Source organism: Capricornis sumatraensis, chromosome 10 (genome assembly GCF_032405125.1).
Source record: "Capricornis sumatraensis isolate serow.1 chromosome 10, serow.2, whole genome shotgun sequence".
Classification (NCBI taxonomy): Eukaryota; Metazoa; Chordata; class Mammalia; order Artiodactyla; family Bovidae; genus Capricornis; species Capricornis sumatraensis.
In genome coordinates this window covers 46,526,522-46,548,347 of record NC_091078.1, presented here as the reverse complement: position 1 = coordinate 46,548,347, position 21,826 = coordinate 46,526,522, and the positions used below count along the sequence as shown (strand labels likewise).

The window sequence follows — 21,826 nt, the reverse complement described above, 5'->3', positions numbered from 1 at the left end:
TCGCTGGAGAGGTCATGAGTGTCAGCTGTAAAGGAGGCTAGAAGTGTGGTCCACTTCCCTGACTGGAAAGAGGTACTTCTGTGAATAAGTGGGAGAGAATGTGGTCCCAACAACACAGGCTTCTCCTGCCTGCCAGGCCTGGCTCGGGAGCGAAGGCTGCCAAGCTTGTGACAACAGGTTAGAGCTTGGGAGGGTCAAAGGAGTTTAGCTCATCTGGGCAGGTGAGTTTAGCTCATCAAGCCAGAAGTAGGGGCAGGAAGTGACCCCACCTGTCAGGGGAGGACGGGCAGGTAACAAAGACACCAAGGAGGCTGTGGACAAGGATCCACAGTCAGAGGTCAGGGTCACAGTCAGCCCTTCATATCCATAGTTCTGCATCTGCAGAATCAGCCAACCATGGATCAAAAATACTTGGAAAGAAAATTCCAAAAAGCTAAAAAAAGAAACACCAAAACTTGAATTTTCTGGGCGCAGGCAACTGTTTACATAGCATTTACACTGTATTTACAACTAGTTACTTTGTATGAGGTGCTATAAGTACATGTAGAGAGAATTTAAAGTATGCAAGAGGATGTGTGCATGTTACATACAAATACTGTGCCATTTTTTATAAGGGACTTGAATATTTATGGATTTTGTTTGGGAGGTGGCAGTGGGAGGGGTTCCTGGAACCAGTTTCATGGGTACCAAGGGATGTCCATCTGAAAATTCACTAAATGTCAGGCACTGCGCTGGGTGCTTCTCAAATATTCTTTCTGTTACAGCCTTCTTTTTTTAAAATATTACAATCCATTTATTAGTTTTTTTAAAATTCAAATTACAGAGCATAAAAGACAATTTTATGTCTATTTTGATAATATCTTTGAGATTTTTCTCAGTTTGAGATGTTATAAGAAAGCAGGTCTCCATACAGTTAGTGAGAACAGAAACTCTCTCTTAACATAGTTCGCTAAACAAAACTGGAACACAGGCCAATTAAGTCATTTTATTCCATGAAGATAGAATGAAAGATTATATGAGCTCTCACAACTGGAACAACCAAACGAGAACTATAGGTGATGCATTGTATCCAGATAGAGGACAATTTTCAGCACAGATTAGTTCCTCAGATTTGTTCATTCTGAAGGCCTTGTGGCAATTTATAGGGCAGACTACATTTCTATGAAAGGAATATGATGTATATAAATCCTGAAACCAGGGAAGTGTATGTAGAGCATAATATCCTCTTTGACCTAGTAAGTGGTCAGGGAACAGGGTGGGGTAAATACCAAAGTCATCTCTTAACATCAAAGCCTGGCAGTAAACAAGTGTTTGTAATATCAATAACACATACATTAAACATTAAATAATCAGAATTTTTCTAGATTTCTATGCATATTGGCATATTACTCAAACACTGATGGTGTTAATGGGAAAAGAATTCCAATATTATGAGTAATGAATAATACCTAAGATTTCTCCAGATAAACTGCTGAGGCTCTCTTAAATACAGAAGCAATTTGAGAAAAGCAATTTTTTTTTAATTGGAGTATAATTGCTTTACAGTGTTGTGATAGTTTCTGCTATACAGCAAAGTGAGTCAGTTACATGTATACATATATACACCCTTAGATTCCTTCCCATCTAGGCCACCACAGATCATTGAGTAGTTTCCTGTGCTGCACAGGAGGTTCTCATTTGTTATCTGTTTCATATACAGTGCGTATTTTTGTCAATCCCAGTCTCCCAGTTCATCCCCTCTTCCCTCTTAGTTTCCATGCATTTGTTCACTACATGTCACTCAGTTTCTGCTTTGCAAATACATTCATCTGTATCATTTTCTAGAGTCTATTATACAATGTTTGTGTTTCTCTTTCTGACTTGCTTTACCCTGTATAACAGTCTCTAGGTCCATTCATGTCTCTACAGATGGCATTCCATTCCTTTTATGGGCTGAGTAATATTCCACAGTATGTATGCACCACGTCTTCTTTTTCCATTCCTCTGTTGATGGACATTTAGGTTCCTTCCGTGTCCTGACTATTATAAATAGTGATGCAATGAATTTTGAGATTCATGCATCCTTTCAGATCATAGTTTTCTCTGGATTTATGCCCAGAACTGAAATTGCTGGGTTATATGGTACCTCTATTTTTAGTTTTTTAAGAAACCTACATACTGTTCTCCATAATAGCTGTGCCAATTTACATTCCCACCAACAGAGTCAGAGGGTTCCCTTTTCTCCACACCCTCTCCAACATTATTATAGATTTTTTGATAATGGCCATTCTGACTGGTGTGAAGTGATACTTCATTGTAGTTTTCAATTTTATTTTTCTAATAATTAGTAATGTTGAGAATCTTTTCATATGCTTCATGGCCACCTGTATGTCTTCTTCAGAGAAATGTCTATTTAGCTCTCTCCCCCACAATTTTTTATGGGATTGTTTGCTTTTTTGATATTGAGCTGAATCAGCTGCTTGTATATTTTGGAGATTAAACCTTTGTCAGTTGCTTCATTTGCAAATATTTTCTCCCATTCTAAGGACTGTCTTTTGGTTTTGCTTATAATTTCCTTTGCTATGCCAAAGTTTTTTGTTTAATTATATCCCATTTGTTTATTTTTGTTTTTATCTTCATTAGGAGGTAGATCAAAAAAGATCTTGCTATGCTTTATGTCAAAGAGCGTTCTGCCTGTGTTTTCCTCTAAGGGTTTTATAGCAGCGAGCCTTACATTTAGGTCTTTAACCCATTTTGAGTTCATTTTTGTGTATGGTATTAGGAGTGTTCTAATATCATTCTTTCACATGTAGCTGTCCAGTTTTCCCTGCACCACTTATTGAAGAGGCATCTTCATTGTATAGTCTTTCCTCCTTTATCATAGATTTGGTGACCATAGGTACATGGGTTTATCTCTGAGCTTTCTGTCCTATACCATTGAGCTATATTTCTGTTTTTGTGCCAGTACCATACTGTCTTGATGATTGTAGCTTTCTAGTATAGTCTGAAGTCAGGGAGCCTGATTCCTCCAACTCCATTTTTCTTTCTCAAGATTCCTTTGGTTATTCAGAGTCTTTTGTGTTTTCATACAAATTGTAAAAATTTTGTTTTAATTCTGTGAAAAATGCCACTGGTGACTTAGTAGGGATTGCATTGAATCTGTAGATTGCTTTGGATAGTGTAGTCATTTTCACAATATTCATTCTTCCCATTTGAGAACATGGTATTTCTCTGCATCTGTTTGTTTCTTCTTTGATTTCACTCATCAGTCTCTTACAGTTTTCTTCTTACAAGTCTTTTGCATCCTTACAGCCTTGATTCTGATTAGCACACTTATGGAGGCAGCCAGGGAGAGGGTGGGGATTGGTACTTTGTTAAAGCAAATTTAATAGCCCTGTGATTTCAGTTTAAAAAGAAAAATAAAACTGGACAAAAACCTTCACTGGTAGTGAATCATGTAAGATAGTCCAGGACAGTGTGATGAGAGCCTTGGGCCCTGGGAAGGCAGTGCCCCATATGAAGTGGCCCAGGGTGGCAAGGCCAGGCAAGAGGCAGCAGCCATTCTGAGTAGTGTGCAGCCAAGTTTGGGCCCTACAGTGGGGCTCCTTCTCTGTCACTGGCCTCTTCTACTTGTTCATTTGAGCTTGAAACTTGATAACTGGATGGAGATCAGTTAGCCTCTCCATCCTTGGAGCGGATGTTGCCAGGTCCAAGTCACTGTGTCTGTGGAGGGCAGTTCGCCCACGGGTAGACTTCAGGTCAGATACTGCTGCATGACACTGAACGCTGCACTGAGATGCCCACCCCTCCCGTGTGGCCCTGTGTTTCAGGGCATGAATTACCTGGAAGACCGGCGCTTGGTGCATAGGGACCTGGCAGCCAGGAACGTGCTGGTGAAGACGCCGCAGCACGTGAAGATCACAGACTTCGGGCTGGCCAAGCTGCTGGGTGCCGAGGAGAAGGAGTATCACGCAGAAGGAGGCAAGGTATGCACTTTCCTGAAGCAGACTGACCGACTCAGGGCCATTCTCAGGACCTTCTAGGTGAGGTCACAGTGCCACCAGCATTGTGTCTAGCCAGGCTCCAGAGCTGCCTGGGGAGAAGCATTTCCTGGGAAGGTAAATAGAGATGTTTCTGACACACCCAGAAGCCAAAGGCAGTAAATGTGAATTCAGCTTCATCTCTAGGGGACTATTAGCCAAAGTTAGGTTTCCACCTCCTGCTCCAGGGTAAAGACCCTTCAGAAGAACATCTTGAAATGTCATAGCTGATTTGGCAGCAAGGAAAGTTTCCTGTGATTGTTCCAGGACCTCCCGAGGGGCGCTGGCCACAATGGACTTGGCTTCTTCCTCTAGACAGGCCTGGGGCTTCTCCAGGGGGCTTTCCCAGCAGTGAAGGATGCAGGTATCCAGATATACCCTTCAGAACACTCTAGATCAGCTGTACATCTCTTCAGTTTCACACTGGCTTACATGACTCCAAGCAGCTGGCCCTGCAAGCACCCACAAACACAGAGCACGACCAGGGTCCCCAGCTACCAGCCCATGCACCCAGCTCAGCAGAGGAGCCCACAGACAGACCAAAGACCCTCCTCAGTCCTGCGGTCTGACAGAGACCCTGTCCTCTGCCAGACAAACCTCTCCTCCTGCTGGGAAGGAGCCCTGGGCCTGGGGGGTTGGGGTGTGGGTGGCCTGGTTTTCTCACCTTTGTCATTTTCAATTTCTCCTTGTCATTTTGTTTTTCAATAGAAGGAAGCTAATACTTGTCTTATTACTTTTATCTCTCATCATTCCAAGGTCCCTATCAAATGGATGGCTTTGGAATCAATTTTACACCGAATTTATACTCATCAGAGTGATGTCTGGAGCTATGGTGAGTCAGAACCCTGAGGCCGGTGAATCAAGGCCGAGGCTGTGCTGGCTTGCGCTGTTGCTGCGCACTGTACACTCTGCCATGGGAGACACTAACAGTCACGTTATCGTTGTTGTCAGGCTGTTACAATAGGAAACATGAAAAAGGAAATTGAGTCTAACTACCATCCTAAGCGTCACTGGAGGTAACAGTGAGCTTGTCAGGAGAGGGAGTAACAGAAGGAAAGAATGTGAACCTGGGAAATGCCTGTATCCCAAAGTCAAGCAGGTACAACCTCTTGCTGTGAATTTGAAGTGAACCAAAGGGAGATGGCAAATCAGGTCTCGTGAGAAGTGTTTCCGGTAGAGAGTGTGGTTCTACAGCGGACTAACTCGCTGGCTGCGGTTCCAGGTACTGAATGGTTCTCTTTCTGCATCAGAGAGAATGGCTCGACAAAATGCACTGTGAGAGTGTGTCTTTGGGGAAATATGAGGAAAGGGAAGTAGCTGCTGCTTCCAGCTCTCATGAAGGCCATCTCACCAGGACCTGCTTCTTTCTTCCTCCAAATCCCACGCAGCCTGTGCTCTGTCCTCTGCCCAGCTTCCCTCTCCTCAGACACACCTTCCATGCTCTCGTCTTGTTCTCTGTCAGAGGGGCTCCAGAGCCTTCAAGGGCCTCGCCTTTCAGGAAAGCATTCCCACTGGTTGCTGTAGGGGGTACTACCCCCTGTTACTGCCAAATCAGCCCAAAGGCTGCAAAACAGCTAATCTGCATTGAATGGTAAACATCAATCTATCCCAGCTATCAAAGCAATAGAGGTGAATCACCCACCCATAGAATATTATAAGGAGTTTCCAAGAGGAATGCTGTTATTATCACAAAAACAGAATCATTCAGGATATCTCCTATTTAGCATTTCTTTTACAACATTACTAACTTCCTAATATTCCAGTTAAATTTTTAAGAATTTCATGGTTTTTTTTCTATCTCTCCTGCTATTAAATTTTTTAAAATTTCATGGGTCTTTGTCTATCTCTCCTGCTATAATATAAGCTTTATGAAGACAGAAATCTTTGTGAATGAATATATGAATTTTCATTTATACCTGTGACGCTGAGCTGCTTACAACTGATGAACTAGATAAGGAAACAAAGCTATTCTGATACCTTTTTATTTTCAGCTGTGTTCAAGAAGTGTCTGCTCCCCTGGAGGGACAGGGAGAAGTGCTGCTTTTCCTGTTTGTGGTTCTGCCCAGACCCGTCACTGTCATTGTCGCCGCACAGCCCAGTGTGGTGACACACCCCCTTCCAGCGACACTATGCAGGGGCTCCTCCTGGGTCTTCTCTGGGCTTGTTTTGTACTCACTCACCTATTCTCCAGACAGCTGGCAAAAATATTTTAAACTTCATTAGACTTTTACTTCTCTGCTTAACCTCCTTCTTTGATTTTCCAAATATGTTCCAGAGAAAACCTGAAACCCTAACTGTGGTCAAGAGTGGTCTGGGCCCCTGCCTTTCCCAGCTGCCCAGCTGTGTTCTCCCCTTGCCCCATGTGCCCGCTTGCAGACTGCAGGGCCATGTCTGCCCAGTAAAATGAAATTCTCAAACTCAGTGACTTAATCCCTTTGAGTGATTATAACCAGCATCAGAAAGTCAGCGTCAGCACAGGGGCTGTGTGTTTCATCTCAGTGGAAATTGCGTTGTCAGTGATTACGATCTGCTGTTCTGGCAGTACATCAGAATTGTTACAATATGAACCTGAATTTCTAGTTTAAAAAACATATCCTGTTACTCTACTCTCTAGACTCTAGTCAAGGCAAAATATTTTAGTCAGGAACCTGTATGTTCCACTTACCAGTTGAAAAGACAGAGAATTCATACCAACTTCCAACCCTACTCTTACCCCGCAGCCAGGCATACACACGGCCCTCTTTCACCATTGGTCCAAAAACCTGAAAAGCTTGCTTTCCTTTAGGAAGTCATTGTGTGTGTGTATTAAATGCAGTGTTTAAACCTAGTTAGAATTAACTGACTATAGACCTGGACATGAGATTTTCTTTTTTTGATCAAGTCCATAATGACTGGTGGGAAGGACAAAAGGATTATTAATATTTTCTTGTTCCTGGACCACTGCTTTTCTTCATTCTTCCATCTTGCATTCTGCATGTTAATTCAGATCATTCAGTTTTGGAATGGCCTTTAGAAAATCCACCATGCAGATCCATGGGGATATGCATTTAGAGGTCAGTTCTAAAGAAAAGGGGTCGTTAGACGAGGTGGAGATTAGGAACCACCCCCCACACTGGGTTCCTGTGTCTGGCCCCTCCCTGTGTGGTCTGGGGACTCAAGACTCAGGCCCACTATGCTCATCACTAGAGGCACCCAGGGCGTCGTGCTGTCTAGGTAAGGGACATACTGCTCATCACATTTGTGTGTTTCTGGAGCAGAGAATTCCATCAAGGGAGGCATTTAGGTAGAAAGACCATCAAACTTCTGAACAGTCTGAAAAAACACCAATTCTAATAGAACTCTTTCTTTTAATCATGGTGATTGATTGATGTTGAAATTTAAAATATGGAGTTTTATATTTATCAAAAGAAACACAGAGGTTTTTATCTCTAATTTTTTTATTCTTTAAAAACAATTTATAGTTAGTTAAGTCTCTTGGGGCACACATCTGACTGTGTAACTCCTGCTCCGTAGACCAGGCACGTCTCAGAGAGGTGGTGTCTTTTGCTGTTAATACTAAAGTTTGCTATTTATTGGCTACTTACTATTTGCCTGGCATTGTCTGAACTTTGAAGTTGTGTTATCTTGTTTGATCTCACAACCATCCTATGAGACAGACACTGAACTGAGGCTTCCAGCACCGAGCAAATTGCCCAAGGGCACAGAAACAGGAGTTTTTAAACGTTGGGACAGTATGTCAACAATGATGACTAAAGACAAGATGCTGTGATTATTATTGACTCATAAAGCAACCCCTTCTTCCTCTTAGGAGTCACTGTTTGGGAGTTGATGACCTTTGGATCCAAGCCTTATGATGGAATCCCTGCGAGTGAGATCTCGACTGTCCTGGAGAAAGGAGAGCGCCTCCCACAGCCACCCATCTGCACCATCGACGTCTACATGATCATGGTCAAGTGTGAGTGGCCAGCGGGACCTGTCACCGGGCTGCCCTGAGCCACACCCCAGGTCTTAGACTCCCTAAGACACTGTATCACAGCCTATAGGCAAGCACATTCGTCAGCCCCTTCTGGCGCTTTACCAGAAGCACTTACCTGCTACGCTGAGCACTGTGAGCTAATGTCACACTGAGCATTGTGAGCTGATGTTTTCAAGCAAACAAGTAGAGTCAGAATCCCCCAGAAGCTGTTATACCAAACACTCTTCTCTCTGAGTTGCTCAATGAAACACCTGCCCCACATTTTGAAGCCTGTTACCAGAGAAACTGTTTTTAAATGCCTAACAGTGAATAGCCACATGAGATTAGTAGAATCAACACTACTGCTTTGACTTAAACCTTTCAGATAGTGGATTTATGTGAGGCCTTCTGCAGTGTAGCAGGTAAACATTGTAATCCAAGTAAGAGTGATGGCTTGATTGTGACACTGCTACGCTGTCAGAATCCCAAGTTCAGTAGGCTCTGGGGGTAGTATTACACATAAGATGAGAATTTACACAGAAAGCAGCCCAGGGAATGTGAGAGACCCAAATCCATGTCAGTACTGAGTCTTTCTGAACTTTAGACCACAGAGCTAATCAGTTGTGACTTCCTTGCTTTAGGTTGAAGAAGCTGGTATCCAGAGAGGTCACATGATTTGTCTGAGGTCACATAGCAGCCTAGCCTAAAATAGCTTGACATCCTGCTGATAGAAAATAAATATGAACTCTCAGGGTCATGAGGATTTCCAGTGAACAGCTGTTCCTCCAGCATGTTTGATCTAGACCTGGATCACTGTGTCATCAGATGCAATGGCATGGTCAACAGGAGCATCCTTCACAGGAAGGCACTGAGCATCCCATCACGTGCATGTGTGATTGCTGAGTGTGATACAATGAAATGCCAGGGAATGGCATTCCCAAGCCCTGAGGTTCTTAAGAAAGTTCCTACATTTCCCTAAATCTGCTTTCCAACTTACTAGACTGCTGAGTGAATGTGGATGAGGCTGAATGTCAAGTGAGGACTTTACGGAGAGTTGAAACCCAGGGCTCCCTACAGTCAGAGCAGTTCACAGAAAGTGAAACCTGTCATACAGCTGCCAGGTCACTTACGATGATGACACCATAATGACCCTTGGAAGGGGAGGCACAGGAAATTAGAGCATGTTATTGCCATTCTGACTCAAATATGTGATGTCATCATGGTCTTCAAACGGTAATCAGTGCCTGCTTGCCAAGACTGAAAAACCTGTCACAAAGATTAGGTCTCATCCTCATTTATTTGTCTTAAAGAGTCCCCCCATAAATACTTTCAGGGATGCCATATTTATCAGTTCTTTAAGGGTTCTAACTGAACTGACTTCCCTCCTTCCTTCCCCAGGCTGGATGATAGATGCAGACAGTCGCCCAAAGTTCCGTGAGTTGATCCTTGAATTTTCCAAGATGGCCCGAGACCCACAGCGCTACCTTGTCATCCAGGTACAGTCCACTCCCCCTCTCCTCCCCAGGAGGACCCTGCTAGTGAGGTCACACATCCCTGTAATACCACGGCGATGCAGCTTCCTGCCTCCCAGGCTGCACCAGAAACCCTCAGGCATTAGAGCAAGCACAGGCCAAGGTGGATTAAGTCAAGCTCACCATGGAGCCCCCAACTGTCCGCCACTGTGTGAGCCCTGCACACTTGGCGCCCCCTCATCTTCATGGTCCGTTTAGCCAAAGCTTCATATCTGTCTCTGGGGAACCAGGGGTTTGGTGTGGGGCAAATCTGGCTTCAGATTCTTGACTCTCCACTTTAGATTAACAAAACCAAGCTCATGGAACTGTTTTAAAGATTCAGTGAAATAATCAGTGCAGAATGCATTGCAAAGCACCTGAAGCAGTTCCAGGAATGTGTGTGTTTTGGGAGGAGGGTCCCCACACCCCTAGGCAAGCACTTCCCCAGCACCAGCTGGTGTCCTGCAATTCAGCTCAGTCTGACACTGTCCACCTGGGACAGCATCAGAGGCCATACTCCTTCACGTCAGATGCCAGTCCCAAGTCCAGGTTCTTCTGACCTACCAGCTAAAGACTGGAGGTTCTCACTCCCTCTCTGCTTGGGTTCCATTTATTTGCTAGAGCAGCTCCCAGAACTCAAGGGAACATTCTACTCACTAGACCACTTGTTGATTATAAATGGATATAATGCAGGAGCGGCTAGATGGAAGAAACACAGAGGGGAGGTATACGGAAAGGGCATGGTTTCCATGCTCTCTGGTGCACTGCTCTCCCCCAAATCTCCATGTGCTCACCACCCCGGAAAGACTCTGAATCTCATCCTTTTGGGTTTTTATGGAGACTTCATTACATAGGCATGATTAAATCATTGACCCCCAGGCCCTCTGCCCTTAGACTGAAAGTTCTAACCCTCACATGGGATTCTAATCCTGTGGCTCTACTGGTCACCAGCCCCCACCTTTCGGTGCTCCCAAAAATCTCCTCATTAACATAAGAGACACTGAGGAAATTCCAAGGGTTTAGGAGCTCTGCAATGCAGAAGACCTGGTTTCCATCCCTGGGTTGGGAAGATCCCCTGGAGAAGTGAACAACTACCCACTCCAGTATCCTTGCCTGGAGAATACCATGGACAGAGGAGCCTGCCAGGCTACAGTCCATGGGGTCACAAAGAGTCAAACATGATTGAGTGACATTCACTTTGAGGAGCTCTGTGCCAGGAGCAGGGACAAAGAGCAAAAGTGCATTTTTTACTGCACAGAGCACAGCAGGCAGTGAAGGCTGTGCCTCCGGCACCTCTTTTACATCCTGAGCTGTCTGCATTTCCTTTGAGGACTTTAGGACATCAGGGAATTTTCAGTGTTTTCATTTCAGGCAAGGGGTGGGGAATGGGGGAAGGAAGGAGGAACTGTATTTTGGAGAACTGGCAGGGGAAGGGGGCAGGTTATTAGAGCTAAACTGGCAAATATACAGGCACCTGCAGACCACAGACCACACCTCGATAGCAAGGGAGTGGGACAGCAGCTCTCTGGCCTTTCTGATGGTCTCACAATCTCTGTGCCAGGGGGACGAGAGAATGCATTTGCCAAGCCCTACGGACTCCAACTTTTACCGCTCCCTGATGGATGAGGAGGACATGGAGGACGTTGTGGATGCTGATGAGTACCTCGTCCCCCAGCAGGGCTTCTTCCACAGCCCCGCCACCTCTCGGACACCCCTCCTCAGCTCCCTGGTACCAAAGTCACTCATTCTTAAGCTCTGCCTCTTGGTTTGAACAGATTGAGTTCTAGGGAAAATAATACCCATCTTGTGAAACTTAACCAGGTGGTGAAGCTAAAATCAGAATGAATCAATTCAGTGTACCAGTTATTTTATTGCATTGCAACAACTGGATCATAATCTTTCTGGTCCATTAAGGAACAGAGTTAAATCAGAACTAAACCTAGTTTTCTTATGCTAATGCATCAAGATGAAATCAGGCCCTTCTCCCTTCTCCCTGAGGCCCCTTTCTGCTCTCAGTGGAGATGGTTGAATGTCCGCCTGCATCATAAACACTGTGATTCTTTTTCAGAGCGCCTCCAGCAACACTCCCACTGTGACTTGCGTTGATGGAAGTGGGGTAGGTATCAACATCTGCAAACCAGAATTAACTAACATCTCTGTACCCCAGCTCTATTAGATATAAGAAGTACCCACCTTAACCTGAATAATTGTGATTTCCTTCCTGTATTGCTTCCTCCCTTGATCCCTACTCTGTGGCCAGCAATTAGCTATTATTTCTCAAAGTGCTATTGAAGATGTGATTCATGAACCAGTAGCATCGTGCAGTTCCTGGACCTGGCAGTTTATTAGAAATGCAGACTGTCAGGGCCCCACCCCAGGCCTACTGCCGCAGGATCTGCTAGCCATCTGTGAGCTCGCCTTCCAGGCGGTGCTGATGCGTGATGTGTGAAGCCCTGATTAGACCCACACTTACCAATGCACTAGCCATGTGTGGCTACTTAAATTTAAATGTTAATTAAAGTTAAATAAAATTTAAAATTCCGTTCCTCACACATGTGGTAAGGAGCTACCGTATGGAAGAGCTTACATTACAGGGCACATCTGTCGTTGCCAAAAGCCCTGCTGGACAGCCCTGGTCCGGGCCATCCACTTGCCCTGTCATCTGGGCCAGGAGTGAGGTACCACCTGTGGGCAAAGTGGTTAGAAGTGCAGCGTCTCTGGTCCTCTCCCAGATCTCCTGCATCAGAATCTGCATTTTAGCAAGCTTTCAGGTGACCTTTATCCCCGCTGAAGTGAGCAGCACTGGCTGGAGTTAACCTTGCCTCATCTCCTCCTGACAGAGCTACCCTCTCAAGGAAGAAAGCTTCCTGCAGCGCTACAGTTCAGACCCCACTGGTGCCCTCACCGAGGACAGCATGGACGACGCTTTCCTCCCAGTACCCGGTGAGTACCGCTCGCTGGGGTTGGGGTGGCGGAGGGGTGTGTGGGTTCTGTTCCATGGCCTCAGGCCCTGGCCCGGGCCAGCTGCTTCCTTCAAGCTGGTTCAGTGGTAGAGCCCACGGTAAGAGTGCAGACCAAACGAAGGGAGAAGGAGGGCAGTCAATAGACAACGACCAAGTGTGCACATGGGTCCAGGCATGTCCAGGTTGTCTTTAGAAGGACTCTGCAGATTTTCTAGAATTTGAAGCCAAAAGTAAAGACTTACATGTGTGAGTGCTTGAGAGAGAGAGTGTGTGTTGTGTGTATGTGAGAGAGAGAGTGTGTAAGAGAGAGTGTGTGTGTGAGAGAGTGTGTGTGAGAGAGTGTGAAAAAGAGAGTGTGTGTGAGAGTGTGTGAGAGAGAGTGTGTGTGAGAGAGTATGTGTGAGAGAGAGTGTGTAAGAGAGTGTGTGTGAGAGAGAGTGTGTGAGACAGTGTGGGTGAGAGAGTGTGTGTGTGAGAGAGAGAGAGACAGATTAGATCCCTGTTCTCTCTCCTGGTTCCATTTCTGGCCTGTGAAACTTGTATTTACTTAATCTAAGCTCTGTCCCCAGACAGCCAACCTGCACAAACACACATCTCAAGGGAAGCAGTCCTCTGAAAACTTTAAACTTTCAAAAGAAAAGCATGCACGTTTCTTTGAGCAGTACGAAAAGAACACAATATATTTTAGCAAGAGAGTCTTCTCCCCAGGCTTCCCTGCCTCTGTCATCCAGCGCCTCTTTGAAGAATAGTCACAGGGTTTAGATCCTGTTGAGGATGATGCTTTGCTGATTACACTTGATTTCTTTTCAATTTCAGAATATGTAAACCAATCTGTTCCCAAAAGACCCGCAGGCTCTGTCCAGAACCCTGTCTATCACAATCAGCCTCTATACCCAGCTCCTGGCAGAGACCCTCAGTACCAAAATTCACGCAGCAACGCCGTGGACAACCCTGAGTATCTCAACACCACGCATCCTGCCTGTATCAATGGTGTACTCGACGGCCCTGCCCTCTGGGCTCAGAAGGGCAGTTACCAAATTAGCCTAGACAACCCTGACTACCAGCAGGCCTTCTTTCCCAAGGAAGCCAAGTCGAATGGCATCTTTAAGGGACCTGCAGCTGAAAATGCTGAATACCTGCGGGCAGCACCAGCAGGCAGTGACTTTACTGGGGCCTGACCATGGAGGACAACCTCAGCCATAAACTTCCAGCCCCTTCTGCCCCCAGGACCAAGCCATGGCAGCTGTTGAGTCCTGACCGCCATGCTGACATTATCTCTTGGACCCAGAGACTGGTTTGTCCATATTTGCCCTGATCAACCCACCTTTCAACCAAGAAGTGCCCCTGACTCAGATGCACTTTGCAAAGTTGCAGGGACATTCCTTTGTGTTCAAACTGTGAGGCTTCCACAAAAGGCATCCAGAAAGAATGTTGTCCATTTGGGAAGAAGTTCACCTTTCAATGAGGTATATTTGAAAAATACTAAATATGTTTAAGGAGTTTTATTGCTTAGGAACATCTGGGGTTTTTTCATTGACACTGATTTTACTTTTAATGAGCTTTTCTAATAAGGAAAAAGCTTGCTTATAGCACCTGTGGTACTGAGTTGACCCAGGCCCAACTGTGACTGAGACGCATGAACCAGCCTTCCAGGTAACACGTGATTCCATTGGCTCTGCTTGGAGACTTCTCTATTGCAAGACAGTTGAATAACCAGCCAGTCCTCTGAGTCCTCAGCAAGCCACATTGGTACTATGTCAGATCAAGCCAGGTACAAGACAATAAGCCACTTTGAACTCTTCCTAAGCAAGGAAGAAACAGAGGGAGTAGAATTCTTCCTCAGACTTACTTTTATATAGATGTCTCCACGGTACTTTCTCTCCTTTGGGTGACCAGTGTTTTCTAATTAAAAGTATTAGCCTTGTTTATTTTCCATTCCATAGTTTTGAAACCCAGTATGCTTTCCTTGTACAGCCAAACAGTAACCACGGTCAGCTTATATGTGATTCATCGACATTCGGACCATTGCCTTTAAGTGAGATGGAATGACGGTGCAAAAAAGGAACAAATCCCCCAAATTTGAGTCTTAGAGGAAATATATTAAGTCTTTGGAGGTTAGGGGACAGGTGTCTGTCTGAAGACTGCATATGTGATGCTGCTCTTGAAACTCTTTTAGCTCCCCCAACGCTCTCCCCGACACACACACGAAACAATTTGTTTAGGCTACTCCTAGAAGATAATTAATTATTTTACTTCAAGGGATTTTTACTCAAAGGGCACTTTGCTCCTCACTGGGAAGCTGCCCAGATCCCTCCTTGCCCTTGGTGAGTTGCAGGGTCCAGGCACACGGGTAGCTGTGTGGGAGTGCCTCACCACTATGGCACTTTTCACAGGTGAAATAGAGACAGCATTATGTGTCATATGAAATTCAGGTAAATACAAAATTTGACTTTGAAGTTGATGACAATGCCTTCATAACATCTCCAGGTATGTGGGAAGAAGAAAACAATCCCCTCTTAAAATAACTCCCTGTAATTGGAGGACCCGCTACTTACGACACAAGCTTTTTCTCATCTGTGTCCCCAAACCCTGAATGTTACATAGTTCTTTGTAGACAGTGTTGTAAACACTCTCAGTCAAGATCCATCTCAGCTAGCAAGAAGTGTTTCAGACAGTATTTTCAGCCCATGGTTTTATTCAGCTCCCCACTTCCCCCCCACACACACAATTTTCCTTTAGCTTTTAAGTTATTTAGTGACTCAGGTGGATCAGGGCCCCATAGTTTTGTTATCAAAGTATTTAATTTTGTCTCAATAGAAATATGAACTATATTCAGTTTCATCATGTTCCACACTTTAACAACTTACCAGCCTGGCATAGGTATTAAAGATAAAAAAATAAATCATAATACCTGATTCCACAAAATTCACAATTTAGCGAACTAACAAGTACTAACCTGAAAATGACATGACGATGCCAGGCAAGACTTGTCAGCCCAGCTCGGTGACAGCACAGGGCACAGGGTGATGGGCGCCTGGTGTGGAGGGGCCGTGGAGTCGGGTCAGAGGACCCCTAGGACATCAGCCAGCAAGAATTGGAAAGTGCAGCAGGGGGAGCTGGGCCGTGAAAGTGTCCTCCAGAGAAGCCGCTCCTGAAGCAGCTCCACGGCCTCCGCTGCCCCTTCAAGCCTGGGGTTAGGCTTGGCACATTCCCCAAGTGCCCTTCCGGTCCATCCCCACTGGGGGGTTAAAAATGATTCATGAAAAGATTAAACAATGTCTCTAAGGATCTGAAATTTTATGTCCTTGTCAGCAAACCACTCTCATTATTTATTCACCTCAGAACATAAGTGCTTTAGCCAGATATGTATCCAGCACTGAGAGTTAGAATGACCCACATTCTGCTATCACTAGTTTGTCAGGAGACAGTTGAGGAGGGAGCACAACATCCTGGTCCAACTGTAGCAGGAAGAGCTTAGTATTTTTGTAATTTGAAATATTTTACTGTAACATAATAAAGTAGAGAGATTCAAGATTTTTTTTTTTTGTATTTCAATTTCCTGGCATAAAATCTACTCGCTAAATTTTCTTAAACATTGTATTTCCACCAGTTTTCTCACTGTGTCTGTCCAGGGAGGTTCAGGGGGCCTGTAGACTCTTGAGAGCCTAAGAGAGCAGAGCCTGAATCCAGGTCTGGGGGCCCCGTGGACAGTCAGGAGAGGGGCTCTCACACCTCGGGGCTCTGAGGGGCCACTCAAAGCTTAACCCTCACCCCTTTGGTTTCTGCTCGTTGACACAAAGCCCTGAGGCCCCACAGAGAGCCTGTCTGCTGTTTTCCTCCCCAGCCAGTCCCTGGAGCATTTCCCCACAGCCCAGTCAAGCCAGGCCTTCAGAAACAGGTCAGGGAAAGTAAGAGTGAGAGGCTATTTACAGCTGACCCTTGAACCTCATGAGTTTGAACGGTGTGGGTCCACTTAGACATGGATTTCTTCAATAGAGGACACAAAAGTCCACGTGAGCACCAGTCAGCCGAATTCATGATTAAAGAACCAAAAGCTCTGGAGAGCCAACTGTGTACAGTTACAGGCGAGTCCACTGCTCAGAGGGTCAGGGCCCCAACCTGGGCTGTTCTAGAGTCAGCTGTCCAGTGCGCCATACGTACATCTTATCACAGAATCTTTAAGGAGGCCCTGTTGTCTCACACTATGAAACATAGTTCTGTTACCTCAAGATAGAGATGAATCTTCCAAACTCTAAATTTGCCCAGAGTTCAGGTTGTCACTGATTAACAACTAGGAGCACAGTGGAGGGTGCAGATTACATTCCAGTTGATGGCAAGGCTTAGAGGTTTGTTGAAAGTTCTTAATTTTGAGCTTAGGACGTCCCCTGTCAAACCTGCAGACATGCATGAACCATGAAGTGCAGAGGCAGACAGGCAGTGGTTCTCAGGCTCACTGCCCTTGGGTGTCTCCTGGGTCCCAACCAAATAGACTCTGAATTTGTCTCAGCTGTAGCCTGGGCCAGGCACTTCTCAGAGCTCCCCTGGTGATTCTGATGGGCACCAAATTTGGGCAACAGCTATGTAAAGAAAATGTCCTTCAGGGAGACTCACGCCTGGGCTGACAGCCTCCCACTCATGGCACGCTAGGCGAGGCCTGGGGCTGCACTCGCGCAGGACAGGCTGTCGGGCCATGGTGACGCACCGTGCTCACCTGCGCTGCCCATCAGGACTGACTGTAAGCTCAAAAGGAGCAGTTTAATCATAATTGCAGGGGCTCCCTGTGTGGCTCTAATGGACAACCAGAGTGGGAACCCTCATCTCTCAGGTCACCTTCCCTTGGACTACCCTATGCATCGACACTGTGCCCCTGATTAGGGCAGAATCAGACTACATGTGTGGAAGAGGTTCCCAAGGCAGTGCCAGAATGACCACCATCCCTGGTGTGCCTGGAGCCTCGGCTGCTGCTGGCCGTTCCAAAGCCTCTAATTCCTTGCCACCAGCAGCTAACTCATGCCAAAAGTGGCAGATACCCCAAATCTGAGCCTTGAGAAAGCCCTAGACAGTTTCTTTTGTAAGAAGTTGGTTTAAAACACCCATCTCCTGCTACAGGGAATGAGCTGCTCACCTCAGTGACAGTTCTTGAAGTTGCCCTTAGTGTCTGTTCCGCATTTATTACTTGGTGACAGGCACATTATTTTTTTCCTTTGTTTTCCTTGCTGGGGCTATAAAACCTTACTGAATAGAGTCTCTTGCCTCTAGTCATATCAGCCATATCAGGGGCACACATTTTTGTACTATAAAAGACACATTCCAACATGATTTTTAAATGTAAGTCTATTTTTGTAACTTTTTAGAGCACTGAGCTTTGTAAGGTATATTTTTAGGAAAACTCATTTTTCTGCTAAAGGAAATAGTTTACTTTAGAAAGACTGCAAGAAAATAAAAATTTGAAACTGAGATTGTTGTTTAAACAGTTGTAACATTTAACAGTTTTCATTGTTGTTTAAAGGGATTTAACTGAAACAAGAGAAATGTCTCTCTCTTAAAAAAGCACAATGTCATTTCAGAACTGGGCTAGGTTGTTGTCCTGATGAAGAGGAGAATCGTTTTTATATTTATAAAATGAGAAAAGGATACAATTACATTTAGTTTCTTTGTCTGAATCAGGTTCATTTGACTCTGGGGCAATTCAGTGGGGAAGAACCACCGTCTATTACAACTAATAGACAACATCAGCTTCATGCTGTACACCTCTCATCTGCCGATGGGACTCTGTAAGAAAAATAATAGCAGAGCTCTCTGTTGGTTTATATATACCAATCTGACTGATGTAGATTATTTTTGTGTTTACAATTGATATATATTTACAATATAGACTAGAAATACCTGCAGAGCCCTAATGTTTAGCATGTTTGATGAACACCACCAGCAGTCTTCCAAACTAAGCATAGCCATCCTAGCGATGGGGTTTTTATCTCAGGCTGCACAGTGACATCATGGCAGTAGGGGAAGGGGAGCTTTTTGAAAATCTTGAGGCCCAACAGTGCCTCAGGTGAGTGAAACCCAGGACTTATACTTTGTAAAGCTCCTAAAATCATTCTGAGGCACAGCCAAAGCTGAGAACCACCAGCCTAGGGATTTGCCACAGGTGTGTGGACTTGGAGGTAGATTCTCCACGTGTAGGTACGTCAGCATTGGGCAAACTCTAAGCATGAAGACCCCAGCATCTGTTGCTGTGGGTCAGGACCCTGAATGGATGGGGAGAGGGCCTAATCCATCGATGAAAAAGAATGTAAAGCAGACCCCTTCTTCCATGTCCTCTGTCAAAGGCAGATGGATAGCAAGCATCCTTGCTACTTGTCAACCAGTGGCTGCCCTGCCTCCGGCCACTGCGCAGCCATCACTGCCCAGGGAGAAAGGAGACGTGGACTCAGTTAGTCACAAAGGGATACGGCAAGGACACTGCATGTGTGGTTGGACGGTGCTTACAAAACAAAAGCCAACAAGAGGATTCCTGCTAAATGCTTTATATATATGACTGTGAAGAAAGCTGAGCACTGAAGAATTGATGCTTTGGAACTGTGGTGTTGGAGAAGACTCGAGAGTCCCTTGGACTGCAAGGAGATCCAACCAGACCATTCTGAAGGAGATCAGCCCTGGGATTTCTTTGGAAGGAATGATGCTAAAGCTGAAGCTCCAGTACTTTGGCCACCTCATGCGAAGAGTTGACTCATTGGAAAAGACTCTGATGCTGGGAGGGATTGGGGGCAGGAGGAGAAGGGGACGACAGAAGATGAGATGGCTGAATGGCATCACCAACTTGATGGACATGAGTTTGGGTGAACTCTGGGAGTTGGTGATGGACAGGGAGGCCTGGCGTGCTGTGATCCATGGGGTCACAAAGAGTCAGACACAACTGAGCGACTGGACTGAACTGAACTGAACTGATAAATATATAGGATAAAAACTGAAGCAGTAACTAGTATTATTTTCTCTTCCACAAGCACAGTATGCCCTCTGAGGTTACAAATTCCTGTCTGAATTGCCAGCAGAAGTACTAAGAATCCCTACTCTATCACCTGGTAGATGAAACTGTGCATTTTTAGGTGCATTTACTAATTTTTTTCTTAAAGAAATCCTTTTGACTTACTTTGGCTACAAAGTAATCTTGCTGTATGATATGAAATTTTGGAGAGGAAGACGTACTGTGGATCTGATGACATATTAGAGGTGACGATATAATCAAGTAGCCTCAGGCAGCAGTAATTCCATTTTTAAAACAAGCAAGCAATTAGCTTTATAGCCTCTAATATATGGTACATTTTAACATTATAAAGTTTTCCCATGATGAAATCAATATTTGTACAAATGGCAAGGAAGATTCTGTTTTATATGGTTTACACTATTGATCAAAACATGTTGATTGTATATGGAGTATTAAAAAATCAGATGTATACTATTCATGTTCTTTACTCATAAGTATCTTATAAAAACATTGTATTCTTGTTAACAATGCAGTGTTGATAATAGTTATTAATCATATCTGACCTACTGTAGATTGTCCTTTCCTGACAACTTTTTAAAGTTAATTAATAAACTTTATTTTTAGAGCAGTTTTAGTTTCAAAACTGCAAAATTGAGAAATTATGGAGAGTTACCATGTGATCTCTGCCCCACAGGCTCCCTACTCTCCCATCCACACCTCAGGGCCTGATGCACTTCAATTAGTGGAGGGTTCCTGAGCCTGAGTTGACCATCCCAGCACCTTGTAATATAGGGGAAACCTTCCCAGATTCCCTGCATAGTCTCTTCTCCTTCCAGAGCCAAGAGGGAATTCCTTGATGATGATTCTATAGCAAGTTGTAGTTCTGCTCAGTCATAAACACTGGAAGTCTGAGGCATTAACACACCACAACCATGTGTGCAGGGCCTCAGGCCCAGCTGCTCCAACTCTTCCCCAGCAGTGCTCCTCCATGGGGAAGACCCCCACTCTGGGCCTGGGGGGAGCCCTTCTGAGCCCATCAAGAAATGACTAGTGCTGAGGGAAGTTGTTGTATTGAGATGAAATCCTTGAACAGCTAAGGGAATCAAGGGCATTCGAACTGCCCTTAAGAGTGGGTGCGGGAGAATGGTGTGCACAGGCGGGAGGCGGGTGCTGGTGGGGGATTGCCACAGGCCGGCCAGCACCTGGAGCCCGCCCTACCTCCCCGGGGGCCACCCCAAGGTCTTCCTGTGCCACAGTCTCCCTGATGCTTGGAGTGACCCCCCATCACCAGAAAAACTGCGGCTTTGTTTAACATGGTTCATCCAGAAGACCATTATCACTTACAAACACAGGTTGAGGGAGGCTATCGTACAGGTGGGAGCAGGACTTCAGGATAACTAGGTTCTGGGAGAATAAGCGGATCCAGGGACTTTTCTGTATCCCTGTGGGACATCCCCCACCCAGACCTCCTCAGGCTTCTGGCCTCACCGAGCTCCCACCGCCCTCACACACAGCACCCTGGACAGCATGAGCCTCTCAGCATCACAGCCTTCCATCAGGGCTGAGCCATGGAAGGAAGGTCAGGAAACTCAGGTACACGGACCATGTTTTGGGGCCTGGCTGCCTGGAACCTTCACCCCCGGGGGAAGGCCATGGCTTTTATCCAGAGGCTGACACCCTCACCTGAGAACAAGTACACCAGCCCCTCAGTCTCCCTCCTCCCACCCCCTGATCTGTAGCTGAAGCTCAGTGCAGACGGGGTTTCAGCTTGAAGAGATTTTGCTTTTGGGCCAAAAATCTTGTAAAAGTAATCATAGCTCTCTGGAGAGAGAAAAGCTTTGCCAAGTATAGGAGAGTCTGAAAAGTACGAGTCGCTGGTTCTTCCTGCGTTTGTGTGGCTCTCCCCTAGCTCAGGCCTTGGGCAGGGCCTCCTGCGGCCCGTTCTGCTGGCTCTGCCAGATCCTGGCTCCTTCAGGCTGTTCAGGGCCTTCCTCCACATGCAAAAAAGGACCTTTAAAACCTGGGGTAGGAAAGCTGTATCACATCTAATTTTTGCTCTGGTCTCAAAAAACAGTAAACAAATTATAATAAAGAGCCTGCAGGCATCCATTTATAGTTTGTAACTGGAAGGAGGCTTGCCCCTCTGGCCCACCAGGCACACTGAGAGACTCAACCGTGGGGGACGCCGTATCTGCCCTGAGGTCTCTCCACTGGTTCTGCCTGCAGTCTCTTCCTCCCTGCCCTGGATACTAGGTTTTAAAGAAAACACAAATACATCTTTTGTACATTTTACTCCATTCCTGGAGTAAAACAAGCCCAAGCACAGATCTATCCCGTCCAAGCCCCTCACACGTGTGGGTCAGCTACAGGACAGACAGCAGCTGTCTGTCCTA

At 45.5% G+C, this 21,826-nt stretch overlaps 1 protein-coding gene across 1 annotated transcript in view; it reads left to right on the top strand.

The window, feature by feature from the left end:
• EGFR (epidermal growth factor receptor) overlaps positions 1-15,982 on the top strand; it is a 68,250-nt gene extending 52,268 nt beyond the window's left edge. The window contains exons 20-27 of the mRNA XM_068982021.1: positions 3,810-3,965; positions 4,776-4,851; positions 7,828-7,974; positions 9,373-9,470; positions 11,047-11,214; positions 11,554-11,601; positions 12,326-12,428; positions 13,265-15,982. Coding sequence (XP_068838122.1) covers positions 3,810-3,965; positions 4,776-4,851; positions 7,828-7,974; positions 9,373-9,470; positions 11,047-11,214; positions 11,554-11,601; positions 12,326-12,428; positions 13,265-13,626 — 1,158 coding nt within the window. The 3' untranslated portion in view covers positions 13,627-15,982. The remainder of the gene's footprint in view (positions 1-3,809; positions 3,966-4,775; positions 4,852-7,827; positions 7,975-9,372; positions 9,471-11,046; positions 11,215-11,553; positions 11,602-12,325; positions 12,429-13,264) is intronic.
• Positions 15,983-21,826: the final 5,844 nt, after the last annotated feature.